This window comes from Bos grunniens, chromosome 2 (assembly GCF_055505025.1).
Source record: "Bos grunniens cultivar Pamir isolate PY7600 chromosome 2, Bosgru_T2T1.0, whole genome shotgun sequence".
NCBI lineage: Eukaryota > Metazoa > Chordata > Mammalia > Artiodactyla > Bovidae > Bos > Bos grunniens.
In genome coordinates, this window is record NC_141166.1 from 22,995,014 (window position 1) to 23,016,059 (window position 21,046).

The 21,046-nt window shown below is 40.8% G+C and overlaps 1 protein-coding gene across 4 annotated transcripts in view; it reads right to left on the minus strand.

Moving 5' to 3' along the window:
• NYAP2 (neuronal tyrosine-phosphorylated phosphoinositide-3-kinase adaptor 2) overlaps positions 1 to 21,046 on the minus strand; it is a 324,463-nt gene that overhangs the window by 38,593 nt on the left and 264,824 nt on the right. For all 4 annotated transcript variants that reach the window (XM_086365602.1, XM_086365612.1, XM_086365628.1 and 1 more), the window contains one exon: positions 18,065 to 18,168. In XM_086365602.1, coding sequence (XP_086221728.1) covers positions 18,065 to 18,168 — 104 coding nt within the window. The remainder of the gene's footprint in view (positions 1 to 18,064; positions 18,169 to 21,046) is intronic.

Here is a 21,046-nt window from a genome sequence, read left to right on the forward strand (position 1 = left end):
GTTGTCAAATCTCTATTAGAAATATCTTTCAGTGAATTCTGTTTCATTGGGTCCAGCCCCTCTGTCCAAAGCCCTGGCATCAGTGAGGAGAGAGAGCAAAGATGATGGACAAAGACGAGGAGAGGAAAAAAGACATGATGTATTCTTCTCCAGATGAGACTCGGCCTCATTGCTGCTCCTCGTTTCTTTCCATCTCCATAATCAATACTGAAATGGATCACTTCTGCTTGGACCCACTTTTAAAGCAGGTCAAGAAAGATGAAGTGCTGCCCTCTACTGGCAAATCCTCACACAGTTCATCAAGCGGTTGTTAAAACAGCCCCCTTCTTGCAACTCATTTTGCGAAGACAGTGCAACAAAAAGGCAGACTTTCTTTAAATTCAGTATACCTTAATAGCAAATAGCTCTTTGGTTTTCACATCTTTTAAAAAATGTTTTTAACTATTTGCCTCTGTATTTATTAATAAATTTGGCTGCAGAATTAGTTGTAGAAATTCTTTGGGCATGTGAAGAGTGCCCAATCACCCAAAGGTCATGTTCTCATATGTTTAGGGCTGTGCTGTGCTGTGCTGTGCTTAGTCGCTCAGTTGTGTCCGACTCTTTGTGACCCCATGGACTGTAGCCTGCCGGCTCCTCTGTCCATGGGATTCTCCAGGCAAGAATACTGGAGGGGGTTGCCATGCCCTCCTCCAGGGGATCTTCCCAACCCAGGGATCAAACCCAGGTCTCCCACATTGCAGGCAGATTCTTTACCATCTGAGCCGACCAGGGAAACCCATGAATATTGGAGTGGGTAGCCTATCTCTTCTCCAGGGGATCTTTCCAACCCAGGAATCAACCTGGGGTCTCCTGCATTGCAGGAGGATTCTTTATCACCTGAGCTACCAGGGAAGCCCTATGTTTAGGGCAACTAACCAGCAAAAGGAAGTAAAACAATAGGAAAAAAAAGAGAGAAAGCAAGAAATAAGAATTCAGCTTCAATAACCTTAAATAAAATTTTGTACAGAGAAATTCTAAATGAAGTTAAGTAAAGTACAGTAGAACATATAGAGACTGATATGTAGGGAAACAAAATTTGCCACCCCAAAATGTCTCTTTGGCATGCGAATTATTTCAAGCTAGGAGGAAAATCAAGTTTTAAAACACTCAGGAAGAACTTTTGACATTTCCCCTAACTGCCTTAAAGAATGTAGACAGAGGACCTAATCCAGGAAGTAAGCTACTGCCGTAGATGAACTACGTGTGTAGACATAGAAGAACCCAGGAAAATCTGTTAAGATTCTCTCTGTGTCCCATTGTCTCTGCCTGACCCAGAAAACATTTATTTACCAAACGTTGCTTTTCCATATCCACATGAATTGCCTCCATCCCCTTGGAAGTCCCAAATCACGATCCCAACGCCCTCTTCTGTCTTTAGCCGAAGCTGACATTTAAGATGAAGATTTCGGCCATTTAGGCCTGTTACTCAATTCCCCTTGGTGTCTCCCACAAGTTATTAAACTTCTGTTTGATTTTCTCCTGTTAATCTCCCTCATGTGCACTTGATTCTTAAATCAGCCAGAATAACCTAAAAGGGTAGAGCAAAATTTCCTCCTCCCTGACAATGCTGTGATTTATGAAAAGAAACATATATTCAGTCTTCATCCCTGTCCCTGGCACAGAGCTACTAAAACCTTTAGACTTTCCTGTGATGAGAGCATTAAAGATGCTGTTTGTTAACTTAAGGCGGTTACCTCTGGGCAGTGCTGAAGATGGGGGCTGGCTGCCAGAAGAGCCAGTCCTATGATTACAGGTTTGGAATTTCCAGTTGTATTCCCCTGAATTTCCAGGGAGGGGAGAGTGGATGAAGATTGAATTATATCACCAATGGCCAATGATCTAATCAATCACACCTAAGTAAAAAAGTAAATCAGTCCTGGATATTCTTTGGAAGGATTGATGCTGAAGCTGAAACTCCAATGCTTCGGCCACCTGATGCGAAGAACTGACTCTTTTGAAAAGACCCCGATGCTGGGAAAGATTGAAGACGGGAGAAGAAAGGGAAGACAGAGGATGAGATGGCTGGATGGTATCAGCCAATGGACATGAGTTTGAGTAAACTCTGGGAGTTGGTGATGGATAGGGAGGCTTGGCATGCTGTAGTCCATGGGGTCACAAAGAGTCGGACGGAGTGACTGATCTGAACTGAACTGAAAGTAACAAAGCTTCCATTACAACCAAAAAGAACAGAGTTTGGAGAACAGCCAGTTGGTAAATTCATGGAGATTCACAGAGGATGTAAAGCTCGGAGGGCAGAGAAGCTTCACGCCCTTTTCCCCTAACTTGCTCTGTGCGTCTCTCTCATCTGGCTGAATAAACAGGTGAGCTAGTAAATGTTTCTCTGAGTTCTGTGAGCTGTTCTAGCAAATGAATTCAACTCGAGGAGTGTTGTGGGAACCTCTGATTTACAGCGGGTTGGTCCCTGGACTTTGACTGACGTCTGAAGTGGGAGCACTCTTGTAGGACTGAGACCTGGACCCGTGGGGTCTGGGACTCTCTCTGGGTGGACAGCATCTGAACTGAGTTAAGTTGCAGGACACCCAGCTGCTGGTGGAGAACTGCTAGGTAGTGTGGGGAAAAACTCCCACACATCAAAATGTGAACTGATGAACACACGTTGTGGTTGGTGCCAGAAGTACAGATGTGAGGTAAACTTTACATTATTTAAAAGATAAAATTCATATTGAACTATTCACAGGAGGAAGGTTTTTATAATCACTTCCTGGTACAGCTTTGAAAGGTCTTAGTCTGCGCCAATCCCAGTTTATGTTCTGTCCTAAATACGCACTTTCATCATTAGAGTTTATCTTTCTAAATTAATCTCCATGATATGCTCTTCCATCTTCTATTAATAAAAACTGATTTAAAGAAAAAAAATCAATGTTTAGGAATAAGTTTAACTGAGGTTTCTCTTTCAGTGTAAATTGCAGTCGTGGTGATACTTGTCCCAGGAGCACTTGCATTTCGGTTCTCTAACATCTGTGTCTCATCCTCCACCAGAAGGTAAAACTAGTTCATTAACTAGCTGAGGTGAGCGCACGGGATGACTGTGTATAGAGTCACCTGTCAGGAGCCCAAACGCTTCTGGAAATTGTTGTAACAGTATTACAGTGAGAAGACATCTGTTTCCACCCTTACCATTAATTTATTCATTCAATACAGACTAAGACAGTAGACACAGAGAACATACTTGTGGTTGCTAAGGGGCAGGGGGGAGGGGCGTGGGAAGGGATGAACTAGGAGACTGGGGTTAGCAGTTGCAAAGTATTACGCATAGAATGGATAAACGAGTTCTACTGTACAGCACAGGGAACTCTACTCAATATCCTGCGATAAATGTAATGGAAAAGAATATGGAAAAGAACATATACTGGATATGTATATATACCTGAATCACTTTGCTGTACACCAGAAATTAGCGCAGTATTATAAATCAACTATACTTCAATATGATAAATTTTAAAAAATATATAGACTGACGGGGCTTCCCTGATAGTTCAGTTGGTAAAAAAAAAATCCACCTGCATTGCAGGAGACCTGGCTTGGGAAGATCCCCCGGAGAAGGGAACGGCTACTCAGTTCAGTGTTCTGACCTGGAGAATTCCAGGGACTGTATAGTCCATGCAGTCGCAAAGAGTTGGACACAACTGAGCGACTTTCACTTTCACTATCATAGACTGACAACTAGAGATGTGCAAGTGAAAATATGCATTCCAGCCCTCAAAGAGCCTACACCTTCATGAAAACCATTGCAGTCTGCATCTTTATAACCAAAGAACTACGCCTTGGAAAAAATTTTTAAAAAGGGGGATTCTCTGGTCAAATATACTTGAGAAGCATGACTTGTGAAATCCTCCTCTTTGCACTTTCCAATGCACATCTATAAATGTAGATACACCAACTCAATGGACATGAGTTTGAGCAAACTCCGGGAGACAGTGAAGGACAGAGGAGTCTGGTCTGCTGCAGTCCATGGGGTTGCAAAGAGTCGGACACAATTTAAAGACTTAACAACAACAAAAACATGTTGAATAGCTATATGTCTAAAAATAGGCATTTACATTTAGACATTCTAGCTTAAAAGGTGCTTTCATATGAATCAGCTCATGTCACATGGATATAGAAGTCAAACTACCTAGAAATTCCACGAAACCCAGGAAAGCCACCATTGGATATAAATGCTTCCCATGGAAGGCTTCTTCAAGGGTTCCTGCTCCACTGTTGAGATTTGTATCAGACAAGTGACAATACAGAGTGGGTTTCTTCCTGGGCTGTATCCTAAGTGATGTGGCTTCTACTGGTTTCTCCCAAAATGCCTCTGCCCTTGTCTAACTCAAAGTTGACTTAACTTTCAAAATTGACTGGTTTGGGTAAGATGACTTTTGATACCTTTGGGTCCTTCAAATAACTTCCTCATTTTCTGGAAGGAAAGTCATTCTATGCAGCATTCCACACACCACCCGTGTCAAAATAGATGACAACCAGGGATTATTAACAGCCTGGCGTGCTGCAGTCCATGGGATCACAAAGAGTCGGACACGACTGAGCCACTGAACTGAACTGAACTGATTGCAGCATTTACTTTAGAAAACAGAGGCTTTGGAGTGATTGCATGGCTTTTTCTCCCCCCATCCCCACTTTAAAGTGTCTGCTCATTAGATGGCTGTGGAAGCCCAGAGAAATCTTGTTGAATGTATTATTTATCTTTTTGTGTGTTGTTGGTTAAATCTACAAGAATATTCTAGGTGCTGGTGTTTGGGTGTGCATGTTTGTGAGAGGGGTGAATTTTCTTTTCAGAATGTGGAGAGAGGTAGATGTGTTCAAGTGTTGATATTCTCAAGTGTGCATGCCTGTGCACACTGGCACACACACCAGTGTGGTGAGCTCTCACAACACCAGCCTGTGGTCCTCAAGAGAAGGATGCCACAAGGGACATCAGGTTCCTTCCAGAAGTTACAGTCCCAACCCCATCTCACTCTTGCAGACCCACTGCCTTGGCGATGCCTTGTTCAGTTGAAGTCTTAATTGAATTCATCCCTCTACTAAGTAGCTTTAATCTAGAAAAGTTATAAGGCAGTATCAAGAAAATCAAAGAATGATTAAACAAATGGGTGAAAGAAAATGAAGGAAGGTGAGTTTTATAAAGAGATTAAGTTCAGAGAGACAGCTATTTACAGTAGAAAATAAAGCAGGAGATAAATAGCTAGACTCTCCTGGACTTACAGTCACTTTCGAGCTCTAAACCTTTAACAGGTAACAGATTTTCCAGCCTCAATTTTCTTGAGTGAAATAAGGGTATATTACTTACTTCTTAAGTATGTTGTGAGAATGAAATTTTAGGATACAACATTCTGAACACCATGCCAAGCACATAATCAGCCTTCAACAAAAACAATTTTAGTAATCTGCTTTATTGGGGTAAAGAACAAAGATTTGTCCAGCAGGTGAGCTGGGTGGAGAAACTGAAGCTGGTAAAGAATCTGCCTGCAATGAAAGAGACCCAGGTTCAATCTGTGGGTCAGGAAGATCCCCTGGAGAAGGAAATGGCAACCCACTGCAGTATTCTTGCTTGGAAAATCCCATGGACAGAGGAGCCTGATGGGCTACAGTCCATGGGGTTGTAAAAAGTCAGGCACAACTGAGTGACTAACACTAGAACTTCCAGAGTAAGGCACTCACAATGTGGATGTATAATATCTGTTATTCTGAGTCAGGTGTAGTCTAACTCTGAATATTCATACCATGTAAACCAATGATCCCCAAACTTCTTGGCACCAGGGACCAGTTTCGTGGAAGACATTTTTTCTACAGACCAAGGGTTGGAGCGATGGTTTTGAGATGATTCGAGCATGTGACATATATTGTGCACTTTATTTCTATTATTATGACATCAGCTCCACTGCAGATCAGTTCAATTCAGTTCAGTCGCTCAGTCGTGTCTGACTCTTTGCGACCCCATGGACCACAGCACGCCAGGCCTCCCTGTCCATCGCCAACTCCCAGAGCCCACCCAAACCCATGTCCATTGAGTCGGTGATGCCATCCAACCATCTCATCCTCTGTCGTTCCCTTCTCCTCTTGCCCTCAATCTTTCCCCACATCAGGGTCTTTTCAAATGAGTCAGCTCTTCACATGAGGTGGCCAAAGTATTGGAGTTTCAGCTTCAAAATCAGTCCTAGCAGTGAACACCCAGGACTGATCTCCTTTAGGATGGACTGGCTGGATCTCCTTGAGCGCCACGGCAGATCATTAGGCATTAAAACCTAGAGGCTGGGGATCCCTGACATAAACATTTCTTGCTAATCCACATATAACTTAAGTGAGAAGTAAACTTGTCTACTGGTCAAGGGAGATTGCTCTTTTCAGGAAAGAACCTTAAGTCAGGTGCGCTAAACACGTTGTGTGTTAGTCACTCAGTCTTGCCTAGCTCTTTGAGACTCCATGGACTGCAGCCCACCAGGCTTCTTGGTCCATGGGATTTTCCAGGCAAGGATATTGGAGTGGTTTCTCATTTCTTTCTCCAGGGTTAAACATATTGGTGTCAAACAAAATCAAGAAGGAATTCTTCCAGTCAGTCAGGCTTTCTCTGCTCCATGACTTTTCAGTCTGCAAAATAGGGGTAATGATCCCCCTTCTTCAAGGCTCAGCCTGGATTTAGGGAATCACAATGCACAGAAAATGTCATAAATCCCAATGAAAATAGCTTCATTTTTCATAAATAATTTGGAACCAGTCTGTTGTTCCATGTCCTGTTCTAACTGTTGCTTCCTGACCTGTACACAGGTTTCTCAAGAGGCAGGTCAGGTGGTCTGGTATTCCAATCTCTTTCAGAATTTTCCATAGTTTATTGTTATCCACACAGTCAAAGGCTTTGGCATAGTCAATAAAGCAGATATATTTGGATTTCCAAATAAGAAAAGGAGTACATCAAGGCTGTATATTGTTACCCTGCTTATTTAACTTATATGCAGAGTGCATTGTGAGAAATGCTGGGCTGGATGAAGCACAAGCTGGAATCAAGATTGCTGGGAGAAATATCAATAACCTCAGATATGCAGAGGACACCAGCCTTATGGCAGAAAGTGAAGAAGAACTAAAGAGCCTCTTGAAGAAAGTGAAAGAGGAGAGTGAAAAAGTTGGCTTAAAGCTCAACATTCAGAAAACTAAGATCATGGCATCTGGTCCCATCACTTCATGGCAAATAGATGGGGAAACAGTGAAAACAGTGGCTGACTTTATTTTGGGGGGCTCCAAAATCACTGCACATGGTGACTGCAGCCATGAAATTAAAAGATGCTTGCTCCCTGGAAGGAAAGTAATGACCAACCTAGACAGCATATGAAAAAGCAGAGGCATTACTTTGCCAACAAAGGTCCGTCGAGTCAAGGCTATGGTTTTTCCAGTGGTCATGTATGGATGTGAGAGTTGGACTATAAAGAAAGCTGAGCAGCAAAGAATTGATGCTTTTGAACTGTGGTGTTGGAGAAAACTCTTGAGAGTCCCTTGGACTGCAAGGAGATCCAACCAGTCCATTCTAAAGGAGATCAGTCCTGGTTTTTCATTGGAGGGTCTGATGTTGAAGCTGAAATTCCAATACTTTGACCACCTGGTGTGAAGAGCTGAGTCATCTGAAAAGACCCTGATTCTTGGAAAGGTTGAGGGCAGGAGGAGAAGGGAACGACGGAGGATGAGATGGTTGGATGGCATCACTGATTCAATGGACATGGGTTTGGGTGGACTCCGGGAGTTGGAGATGGACAGGAAGGCCTGGCATGATGCGGTTCATGGGGTCGCAAAGAGTCGGACACGACTGAGCTACTGAACTGAACTGATTCGTAAATAATATATAACCCTCGGTGATTACTATCTGTGGTTCCTCACCGATCCACACAAAAGTAGAAAAAGGTGCATTTAAAAGTTAACTTAAAATTACAAAGCTAAAGTAATGAAAAGGTCCAAAACAAGGTCCAAAAGTTTTCCCTGGATTTCTATAAGCATTATGTTCATTATCCCAAACTGCGAAACATCTCTGACAGGACGCAATTTTGCTGAAGTCAATTCTTCCTATGTAAATACAGATTGCAAAGTACACTTTAGACACTAGGTGGCGCCAAGCGTCCACTCAATGTTACTTTATTTTCCCCAAACTAGGTGGGCCGCCGCCCATCTAGAACCTCACGTGCATGTTTAACAGTTTGAGTTTTTTCTGGAGAAGGTTTCTAAGATGTGACGTCTGCTGATAAAACTGACAGCAGAGTACAAGCATAGCATTTAGTTCTCAAGTGGAGTTCTCATTCTGTAAAACTTTAATACTCTTTCAGCAGTTCTCTGTGTACAACTCAAACCAGACCTACAGTTAGGAATTCTTGATTTGTCCTCTAGACTTGGAGCTAAAGCTTCACATTCAGCTCTACCGACATTTTGAATAAATTTAGCAGTTAAATATTTTCAACTGCCTCCCAAAGCCTCTATTTTCTAAAATAGAAAAAAGTGACATAGAAACTTTAAAGAGCGGCTTGAAAACGCATGGCATAAACTAATGTGACTGTAAATGGATTTAAAATCTTCAGCTTCACTTCCCCAAATACATTCATAGTATTGTTAGCTTAGTTAACTACATCACCCTTGGCATTTGAAGAGGAACAAATGGGAATTCCAAAAATGACAATAAGTAAAATAAAATAAATAAATAAATCCCATTGCCTCTGATTTTGCCTAAGAAATACTAAACAGTGGTAATTGATCTCTATATATTGGGACTAGATTTGGCATACATTCACTTGGCAAGGCTGAACGTTGTTAAAATTCAGGCTGCCTTGTTTCCATAACGTTTATAATGCAATAGCCTTAATGCTTTCTTCATTGACAAGGAAAAAAATAAAAATGAAAAACAAAAGCAAGCAGCATCGATATAGTGGGCATATGAAAGTTAAATTGATATAATAGGATGAAATATCATAATGGGCGAGCTTGTGGGCAAATACACGCGCAGCTCGGAAAACAAAGCATCGCAAACTGAGGCCCCAGGAAGCTTTAAGGAAAGCCGAAGTTGGCAACAAATGTATCCTGTCTTTGCAGATAACAACTTCTCGGCAGCTCTAGCGTTTTCATTACGTTCGTTCACATCTGAAGCCAAGCTACAGAGAAGCTCAGTGTCAGAGGACTGCTGGTATTTCTGAATTGATACCATTAGTCGACTTCTACTTGCTTTGCTTCCAAATTACATGTGGCATCTACAAGGTAAGAAGAGATGCCAACTACAACCATCTAATAAGATGCATCCTTATTAGAAGTTTACCGTCATATTAGATTAGATCCCCTGGAGAAGGAAATGGCAGCCCACTCCAGTGTTCTTGCCTGGAGAATCCCACGGACAGAGGAGCCTGGCAGGCTACAGTCAATGGGGTCGCAAGAGTTAGGCACGACTTAGCATCTAAACCATAAGACATCTTGTTTGATGTTTACCATCTAATAACATGCATCCTTATTAGATGGTAAACAACTGAATATCTAATTCCCTATTTGGAGGAGAAGGAATGAGAAAGATAATCGTATCAAGTGTACCTAGATGGGGTGGAGAAACCAATCTGTCTCAGATGCTGTAATAAAGAGATACACCCTCTAAAGAACTTAAAGTCAGTAACAAAACTCGCTAAAAATCCGTCTGCTTTTTTATTATTACCGCCTGCTAGCTGTTCTATATAAGGTCAGCAATACAGGGTGGACAGAACCATCTCTCTGTGCCCATTGTTTTCTGAATTCCACTGACTACAATGACTCTTCTCCTTAGGACTTGTCAGCAAGCAGGAAATTTGCATTTTGGAAGAAGGAGAAAGCTATAAAGGAAAGAATTCTTATTTTTCTAACATGTAATTTCTGTCTAGGACTTTACATACATATGTTATCTTATTAATCCTCAACAACAACCATGTGCTGTGTGCTAAGCTGCTTCAGTGGTGTCCAAGTCTTTGTGACCCCATGGACTATAGTCCCCCAGACTCCTCTGTTCATAGATTCTCCAGGCAAGAATACTGGAGTGGGTTGCTCTGCCCTCCTCCAGGGGATCTTCTCCACCCAGAAATCCAACCCGCATCTCTTCCATCTCCTGCATTGGCGGGTGGGTTCGTTACCACTAGCGCCATGGGCACATAATACTGCTCTCATTTTACAGATGAGAAAACAGACTCTGCAAAGTTGAACAATGTATTCAAGGACACACAGTGACTGAGGGCTGGAGCCAGGATTCCAGGGGAAGTTTTACATCCTCTACCACTCACATTTTAACCAACTGTGAACCAGTTGGAATCACAGACGGACACTTAATAGGTACAAAATTTGGACAAGGTATGTAGCCTCACTTTAGTATCCTTATTTGAAATTAATGAGATGATCACAGGGTGGGGCTGTAGGAAGCACACCTTCAACAATATAAGAAGGCTGTCGTCACTGGCCTGGCATACAAGAAGCTCATCGGGAATGACAATGAATGGTACATAATTTTTATCATGCACCTTCATCTAAGACTTCATCTTAGACTTCCCTGGTGGCTCAAGCAGTAAAGTGTCTGTCCACCATGAGGGAGACCTGGGTTTGATCCCTGGGTCGGGAAGATTCCACCGAAGAAGGAAATGGCAATCCACTCCAGTACTATTGCCTGGAAAATCCCATGGACAGAGGAGCCTGGTAGGCTATACAGTTCATGGGGTTGCAAAGAGTCGGACATGACTGAGCGACTTCACTTTCCTTTCCTTTCATCTAAGAACCCTAGAGATCCTTGTATCCTTCCCATGGGTTAAAGAATGCTGGATTATATACCTAAGCAGCTGTACACCTTTTCCTGTGGCCCTGGTGGTTTATGGCAACAACTTTGATGCTGAGCAGGGCATACACAGATAAGGGTAGGCAAAGTCAGGTAGCAGGCACTCTCAGAGTTCATTTTTCCTTATCCTCACCCTAACTTGTCAATTTGTTCAAGATTTCTCAGAGAACATTCTCTTGTTTTGTTATACTCCGCCTCCTGCGCCAAGGGAGTAAATGCAAGATTACTGAGTGGGGGGATTGGAATTGGGGTAAAAGGATGGGTTTCTTTAGTTTCATACTACTCAATATTGGGGCTATTGAGAGACTGATCTTGAGATAATTGGCCTTTAAAAAGTGATCCTAAATATTCTGCCATGTGAAATATACACAAGCACACAATTCCTTCATAATACGTCAAAGTTTCTCAATTCAGATTGTGGTCCACTGCAGAAAGCAATCTTAGTTTCTGCCCTCTGAATTCTTTGTATGAAAATGGAAGCTAAATCATGCCAACATTTCATGACACAGATTACTGGATTTGCCTGTTATTGAAAGGTAGTGACAAAATCTTCGTCTTTAAATATGACACTAATTTAGGGAGGTCCACAAGGCACTACCGTTTTTATAAATCAACCAGGCAAGACTGCAGAGGGCACACAGTAGCTTTTGTTTACTTTTTGGCACGTGCATTATTTTAATACAATGATGCTATAATATACAGCAATAGATCAACACAACCACTGACACTCCTACTGGTCACATGAATTTATTCCACTTTTGACAAGCCTAGATCCAATCTCTTTGGTGAATAATATTATTATCACAAACAACGATAAATCCTTTGTAACATAATCTTTGTGAAGATGGCATTTTATTTTACAGTTTGAACTTTGTACAGACAAACCCTTCTCCAATAAGATGAGAACATTGCACAGTAAACTTAGTGGGGGTTTTCCAAGCACCTCCCATCAGGCTTTAACATATTTGGAAATAACCGTCAGGTTAACTTGTATGCAGAATGAAACAAACAACAGTAGTTATTTAAAACTCAATTGCATAGCCTGAAGGAGGTTCTGCGGTGGGGGAGCTATATGCAAAGAATGCAGTGAGTTCCACTTCCCCTAATTGTATGTTCTCTTTCTGTTTTGCTTTTTTTTTTTTTTTTTTTTTTTACCATCTCTATACTATGATGTTATCCCTGAGCATACAATCAAACCAGCTGTGTACAGGTACAAATGCAATGTAAACATTCTCTTAGCTCAGGTCTAATAGGACCTGGAAAATTACAGGGTCTCAAAAACAGAAGAAAAGTTCGTTCAACACCTGAGCAAGGGATGGTAGAAAAAGGGCCCCTTCATCAGGTTAAGTTGGGGTGCCACGTGCTCTCCACCCACATATTCTGCCCTTTCTCTACTAATACTGCTTTCTCCCATCTCACACAAAACCTTAACTACTCGACGGGGGCACTTAACAGTGTATATGAAACTGATCAGGCAAAATCTCACGGCATACATGTTCCAGAACCCAGGGCAGGAATTTTGGTCTTGGCAAAACAAGTCACATCTATACTAATGATATACATGAATTCTAAAGAGGACTGAAAATGTTCTACTCTTAGAACTTGTGAAGCAAGGAATGTCACCCATCCTCGGGTACTGCCATGCAATGATGAAGTCACTAGCCACTGTCATCGCTGACCTGCAACACACCCTGAATTGCTTTCAGGGTGAAGATCAGAATGAGACACTCCGTGTCCTGGGAAAACAGGCAAATCAGCCCCATAGAAATAAATGCTTAAAGAGAAACTTTTTATGAACCTCGATTCTTGCATCTTCACTTTCTTAGCAAAGAACTAAAATCATGAACTGAGATATCCGTTCTTCGGGACTAGCAGTAACGTTCTTCTGAGATGTTTCCTAGATGGCATTTCCCCCCTCTGCTAGAATCACATGTGTACTGGCCCCTCCATTTTCTTCTGTGGAGCAGTTCCTCAGATTCATCTGAGCAGCTATAACTCACAGGATATAGTTCTCAGTAAGTCCTCGAATAAAACTAAAACTCAGAGCTCTCACATTGTGGGATACTTTAACTTCAGCTAATTGAGAGCTTTATTTTCATTTTTCCATCTGATACAATGCACACAAGGTGACATTAACTAAGGACATACCCTCTGAGCTTACATTATTGAGAAACATGGGTGGGCACCGAGTAGATGAAACTAGAATTCCTTGCTCTGCCCTTGCTTGTGTATTTACATTACTATGCTCAGTCTTCTTTTGTCTTTAGTCTTTCTCATGCTCTCCAGGCTCCTACAGGTTCTGTGTGCAAATGTGCTGATTGTCTGAGAGTCAAATGAAAGCCTAGAACTCACACACAGTCTGAGAAAGAGCATGGGTCTTCTCAAAGCTTTAAGGCAAAGCATCACTGAGGTTGTGGGACCAGCAGAAACATCCCACAACTTTGAAGGTATTCAAGGCCAAGCGAAAGATTACATTGGATTGCGTGAGAAACACATTTTTTCAAGGATATATAGAAAGAGACATTTATCAAGAGAGGTATTTAGTAGGTCAACGAAAGCCACTGAGTGTCACACACTAAGTTGGGCAAAGTTCTTGTTACAGAATCTACTTAAATCTTAAATCCTAGTCTTTCATAGGTACGGATTCCTGATCTCTATCTTTGGGTGATTAAGTCTTTTTTAATGTATCTAGAAAACAATTGTGACATGAGTGACATCTAGAAACACACCTGGATGTGCGTCTTGCTGTAGATGCTAACACATTCATCTTCCATTATCTCAGAAACCTAGCCAGATGCCGGCATACAGACACAGCCATGGAGCCCATGGGAATTGAAAAGGAATTCTGCTCAGCAGGCAACCTGGGTAGGCTCTCATTAGGCCTCAGCAGAGTCATCAAGCTCAAGGAGGATGTTAGGAGCTTGGGGGGAGTCCAGAGGACTGCATCAAAAGAAATAACCGTTTGAGAAATGATCCTGAAGGGGCAAGTTGAAAGGGACTGGGCTTGTTTGCCTGGATAACAGCTTGTAAGCGCACGGCAGGATCTGGTCTGGGCAATGGCTCGGCTGGAGGGTGAGAAGGCAGCTCTCATCCCACATGGGTCCAGAGAACAAGAGATAATGGCTTTGGGGGGTTAGTTTTAAATTCCCATGGAAATTCAGGACCTCCAGATTTCAAACTGTAGGTCCAAAGGAAATGACAGATGGCCTTTGTCACCCCTCCCCAACATCAAGGAAAATCAGATATGATCTAGTTTAGAACAATAAACCTTAGAGAGAAAGTGAGTTTTCTGTTCAACACTTAGGTCACTGTTAGCTCTGTGACTCCCTGGTTTTACGTGGGGAGTTGTTAATTAAAAAGTGCATATGTTTGTGAATGGGTATGTGTGTGGGGTGTGTGTGTGTGTGTGTGTGTGTGAGATTGTGTGAGTATGTGAGAGTTTGTGTGGATGTGTGTGCTTAAGTGTGTCTGTTTGTGTGTGTGTGTGTGTGAGAGAGAGACGGAAAATGTGGTTCTCAACTCCTTCGTTCCCAGAAAAATACGTACAAACATTTCTTAGGAACAATTTTCCAAAGACAGTGGGTGCTTCTGTCTGAAGACACTCTAGCTGCTCCCTTCTTGAAAGACGGTCTGATTTTCTCATGGCCGTGCTCCTTATTTTCTATTCCTTCACCGGCTGCTGGAGGTGACCCATTTCCAATGAAATGGGGCTCACTGATGACACAGGTCAGAGATGGAGGGATAATGTGAACATAATCTGCTGTCTCTAATAGCGCTCACACTTCTTCCCTCTGAGCACAGGCTTTCTACTTCACCACAGAAGAAAACGAGAAAGTGATAATATCCAACTTCAAAACATGACTTCTATACAGTTTTGCTCTTATCAATAAGAAAAGAAATAGCTTTGTCATTGCAGTTGCAGAAATTCCATCTAATTTCCAAAGATCTGCATTATGATAAATGCCAAAATATGTGGCTGCCTTGCTATGAAATTCCAAGGAAATGTCACTTTTTGCTAATTGTCCCATGACTGCTCTATTTATTCAGGAGTGAATTAAGAAATAAAAGATCTATTTTTCTTCTCTCTGCATTTCAGAGAAGAGTATCTGTTGTATAAAAATTGTAAATGCTTTGGAACTCATGTTTCTTTCCTGAGTTTCCCATTTCCTCTTTTAAACGTTTTTTAAAGTTCCAGTATATTTCTACAAATCTTGTGCCTGTTTTACTACCTGAAGCCAAAAGAGACTGCAAAACCAAGCAAACACTACCTCCACTTTTTATATCAATGGCCTTGGAGAGCAATCACCAAGGGCCTCATGCTCCTCTGTGGGTCAGTCAATCACTATTATCTCTAGATTCTTTGGCGTGGTCCATCATATCTGGTCTAGGCTCCTAGGGCTAAGGGTCCATCCGTTTTGGTCACCTCTGCCCATCTCTGCTGGAGTAACTTTAGGCCCTTCTGTTTCCTCCTGCAATCCTTCTCAGAAAGCTCTAACCATGATCCGAAGTGGTAAGTGAGAAGTCAGTACTGAGGAAACTGAAAAGAGGTAAGGCATTAACAATCTGAAGCACACACACACACGCAGTTCCTGCTCTATGAGAAGAAAAGTCCCATCTCTTCTTAAAGCCAGGTTCATCAGTAGATAAGCACCACTGGAATTATTTCAGGGCTCACTGATTATTTTTGTTTGCTTGAAAGTACAAGATGAAAGTATAAGATGACATGGTCTTCCAAAGATTTCCTAGTAAGAAGTTTATCCATCTTCTATTAAGCTTTCTGTGTTTTAATAGCTATCAGGAATTCTGGTGTTGGAAAAACACTTTTAAAAAAGTGACCAGGGTAATTATTTGTGTGACAGTGTTAGGTGTTCCATCTCCTAATTTGTGTATGAATATCCAGTGTGCTTAAATGTCTTTCACCTTGGGTGAAACTGGCAAAGGGTGGACTTGGGTGACTAAGCAAAGGACAGGGTCATCTTTGTTGTAACTTAAGGTGACATCTCAGGCAAGAGCATGGGAATGAGGTGAGAAGAGGGACTTCAAAAAGTACTCAACTTCAGTTCAGTTCCAATTTGTAGCAATGCAGAGCAGGGTTCTTCTAAGCCATGTTCACCTCATTAGCTCAGAATACGGAAGAGGTGAATGCTACATCTAGTCACAACACACGGGAGAGAGTCACAGAGGTCAGCCTTCTAATTTGCAGTCCTGACAACCTATCTACAACATGGCTGGGTGCCAGAATTTCTCCTGGTTGGAAAGAAAAAGTGCACCAAACAAGTACCAAGAGGGCCTTTCTCTTGTTGCTGTATGTTGAAGAATGAAGAACACCCCATCAGATAAATGAAGAGCTGATAATGCAAAGACACAAAGATTGCACCTTGTTTCTGTTCTGGAAGTTACCCCCAAGAACCCTTTCATTGAGCATTGAAGGGGCTCAGGATGAAACAGCTACAAAGATAATAAGCCGAAAAAGCAAAGGGAACAAAGACCACAAAACCTCTCTATGTTACCAAAGTCTTGTAATACTAAGGTATAAGGACTTGGAAAGTTGATTGTATTAATGCAATCCTCTGCCAGTTAACTAAAGCTCTCTCCTTTCTGTATCCAATATTTTAAGCTTTAGAAAATCAACAAGTGTAATATTTTGCAATAGTTTTAATCAACTAAGATGGCAGTTTATCTTAGTGAGGTTAGTTGTGTTATTTATTTATTTATTCATTGTCTTCTTGTTTCTACTTCTTTTATACTGAAAAAGCATTTGAGGTGGATTCATTAGTTGTAAAGGCATTTAAACTTTTAAATAAGACACAAAAAATTCTAAGTGGCACTTGAGACACCCCCTTGAGAGAAACCTCTCATCTCTTGGGTTTGTAGATATCACATATATTCATAAATCAAATCCTGTGACTACTTAAGTGAGGCCAAAATACTAAAAAAGCACCCTGTATTCCATTAGAAAAAAATGCAATTAGTTTGCTTGGTTATGTTTTTAAAATAGCTTGACATTTTACATAATTGATGAATATGTAATTTTTTAATCAGTAATGGACAGTTCCCATGGAGGTATCATTATTAGTCTTTTAATTTACAATTTCAGAGAGTTTTATGAAAGTGAAGATTAAAGCTAAGAAGCGGAGAAAAACTACTGCAGGATAGCATTATCCTATTTAACACCCATAATATTTAACAGTAACCACAATTAAGCTTCACAAATTAAGTCATTGTATTGAATTCCTATTGGATGAGTTATAGGTAGAGAATTTATGTGTAGTGATTTTTTTCCCCATACTAAATTTCCCATACAGAGTTATGTAACCAAGTGAACATCAGAGCAACATATTGTACTATAAAGGGTTAAATGATACTGTAGCTTATGTCTTTATTTCTCGCCTCTTTTCTCCAATGATAATAGAGATCTCAGTTACCATGCATAAACACTTAAATTCCCTTACTGAGAACATTTCTGATACTGTTGGTGTAAGAGAGAAAGTAATTTATTTAAAGATTGCTTTGTTTTTCTACAGTTTTTGGTAATATCTAGATTATGTGGTTGGTCAGTTTGTCCTTATGAGCTAAGAAAAAAAGACTAGCTGCCATGTTCAATCCAAATGACTTGTTATAGGAATATTTATAAGGACATCAATATTCATTGTATCTTACAATCATGCTCCAAGCGAAATAAAAATAAAAGTTAAACGGCCACAAATATTACAGTATCATAGGTTAAGAACTAAACAATATGTACAAATTCATTGACAACATCTGTGCGAGTGTTGTGGACAAAACATTTAAAAAGAAATCTACATAAAACAAAGTTGATAAATTTATCAAATGTTGATAAATTTTCAGAGACGGCATAAAAGTACACAAAACATGGAAGAGAGAAAGAATTTTAAAAAAACAACCACTAAGCCAGTACATATAGTACAAGTTTACATTTATATTACAGAACGATGGGAACCAGAGACAAAAACGATTTGATAACAAACAGCAAAGAAAGTTGCACCAATCACAGGGAAGAAGGAATCTCCTTTTTAGATGAAAACACAGACGGCCACAGCTTATCCCAACCCCTACCCATCCACACATAGAAAAATAAAAGCAGATGCAAAAGTCGTTACAGCAACACACGACAGACAGAGGTGGAAAGCGTTTGGCATGTCGCATCACAGGAAGTCAATCACGATTGGCTAACGATGATGGTACCTGGCTCTGGTGCAGGTCACTGGCTTGCCTGAGAGGAGTAACAGATGGAGGGGGCACACCTGATGTGGACGCCGACCGCCCTAGTTTGCAGCTTACTTTCGGTTCTGTGAACAAGGAGGAAAGACAAAGCATTAGCTGAGCAAAGTCTGCAGTGATGAACCGGCTCTCAGACTTTCTTTTTGGTTTTGCAGCAGGTTCTTTCAATGCACTGAATTCTTCTGATGTATGCTAATCATTGGCAAGTGATGAAACAATTTCATAACAACAGATTAAAACGAAATTTGTTCATGAGGATCAGCTCCTGGGAATAAAGAACAAATCACTTAAGGTCAAGGCTTTGTTCCCTGTCCACTTTATCCTATTTACAATGAGTTTCTACAGAGTGATTAGGCTGGGAAGATCCCCTGGAGAAGGGAACAGAACCCACTCCAGTTTTCTTGCATGGAGAATTCCATGGACAGAGAAACCTGGGGGGCTACAGTCCATGGGGCTGCAAAGAATTGAACACGACTAAGCGACCGACACAACATCCCATTGGTTAAAAAGCCAATTTTTGGTGCTTCATTTTCAGCTTTGGTCCATGGTTCTCCTATGTCCTAAAATGTCTTTCTACCTTCTCCAAATTTTTCTTCTATCGTGCCCTCTTTTCATTTTATCTTTTCTTCTTTCTCTTATTCTTTCCTTCTTTTTCTATTTTCTAGCTTTCTGATTTTCAAGTTGTCTTGTGCTGGCTATTTTCACGATATACTGTTTTCAACGTATCATTTCCCTAATTTAAATTCATTTGCTTTTAAGTTTATAGATACTTCTGAGACCTTTGCAATCTTTCATAATAATATTATTTTTCAAAATTAAAAAGCCTTCTCCTAACTCTTCCTTTATTTAAGGAACCTAGATTGGCCACCCAGGTCATTGTCAGGATACTCTGGAGATTAGAATTTGGGGGATGGAAAGAGTTCCCTTCATCCAAGAAGTGCAGAATGTATGGTCTACTGAGGACACTAATTTTCAGACATATTTGAGGGTATTGTGCAGGTGATTCTAGTACCTACATACACACTCTAAAAATATGAGTGTTCAAATCTAAGTGTACCACACGTTGACATAATCTAACTTATAAATGAACATAACTTCCCAGGAGGCATAAGTCCTTGCATGTCTTAAAGAATCATCTTTTATCTTATAAAATAAAGGTAAAGGTAAGCATCTATTGGAATCCTGGTTGACATGTTTTTATAATGAGCCAATATTTCCATATATCCCTTTATGGCATTAACACATTTAGGTACATGAAGAAAATTAGACATTTTTTTTTTCCTTGAAAAGGATAGCAAATAATATTTTTTACTATGAGGTTCCTTTAAAGTGTATGTGGAAGAGATTATCCGATGAGTGACACAAGCCCATGCCTTTCATATTACCCGGCGTACGTACGGATTAACTTCCCCTGCTAGGTTTCCCGTCAGACTCCGACTTAATCAGCATCTTTCAAGCATAGATGCTGATATCTCTAATACACAGACTGAGACTTACCAAAATCCAAGCAAACTCCCAATTTCATCATGACCCAGAAAGGCCTTGCCTGACCCTCATTGGACAGTGGTCCGGATCATGTCTTGGTTCATCCACCACCCCTTTAGGGACTGCAATTTAGCCATAAACCAGTCATACAGGGTGGCTTCCCTTACAGGCCAGACATTCTGTGGCTTTAAAGTCCATTCCCAACATGGCTCACATGGGTTATGACATCACCTGCAGTGGCAGTGACAGGCTGAGATGACTACTTATAGATTCATTATGTACACATGCATATGCAGACAATAAACACATTTCTGTGTTTACACACACACACACACACACATACATACTCCATTGTTGCTTAATGGTATCATGTCATAGGGACAATTTTGTTTATTGTGAGTTTTTGGTTTATTTTTAGCATACTCATTTCACTCTTGTTTTCCATTTCACCTGGTCCTTCACTTAAATGCATTTGCAATCTTTTATGTTGTTTGTGAGACCAGGTTGGTGAAATAAACCATTATGATCTTGGACCCAAAGGTTTTTTTTTTTGGCCAAAAGAATGTTCTGAAAAAGTCTTGAAAATCCTAGAAAAGATACTGTTTTTATAACTGAGTCTCTTAGAGATTCTTGCCTGGAAAATCCCATGGGTGGAGGAGCCTGGTAGGCTACAGTCCATGAGGTTGCGAAGAGTCGAACACAACTGAGCGACTTCACTTTCACTTTTCACTTTCATGCATTGGAGAAGGAAATGGCAACCCCCTCCAGTGTTCTTGCCTGGAGAATCCCAGGGACAGGGGAGTCTGGTGGGCTGCTGTCTATGTGGTCGCACAGAGTCGGACACGACTAAAGTGCCTTAGCAGCAGCAGTAGAGCTGATATCGAAGTTAAATTGTCCAGTTCACTCACCTTTGGAAATACACTGTGCTTTAAGTCTTAAACAGTGGGGCTTAGGATCTATAGTACTGAAAACAATGTTTTCATCCTGAACTTTCTTAATATAAAAAATTGCCAAGGCTTTAGAGGACCACAAACAATGGAGATATGCCTCAAAACAGATCTAAAATGCAGCTTTCCTCCCCTTAAAAAAAAACTCATTTCATTAAGAGAGTCATTATAAGCTAGAAATTACTTATTCTTTGTACAAAAAAAAGTTGATGTTATTTGTGCAATTTTAGTGAAGGTTAAATATAAAAAAAAAAAACAAGAAAGAATAAGGAGGGGGAGATACACAGGGACAGAAAGAATGAAAGAGGACAATGGAAAAAAGGAAGAAGGAAGGAAAGTGAGGGTGAGAAAGTGGGAGGGATGGAGGAAGGAAGGAGAAAGGAGACAGTAACTTTAACTCCTTAAAATAAACTATCATCAAGATATTATTCTGTGATGTTTCCAGGCCAGTAATTCATCATCATCTTATGATTTTATTAAGGAAGTGCCAACTGGACTTTATTACTTAAGAAGA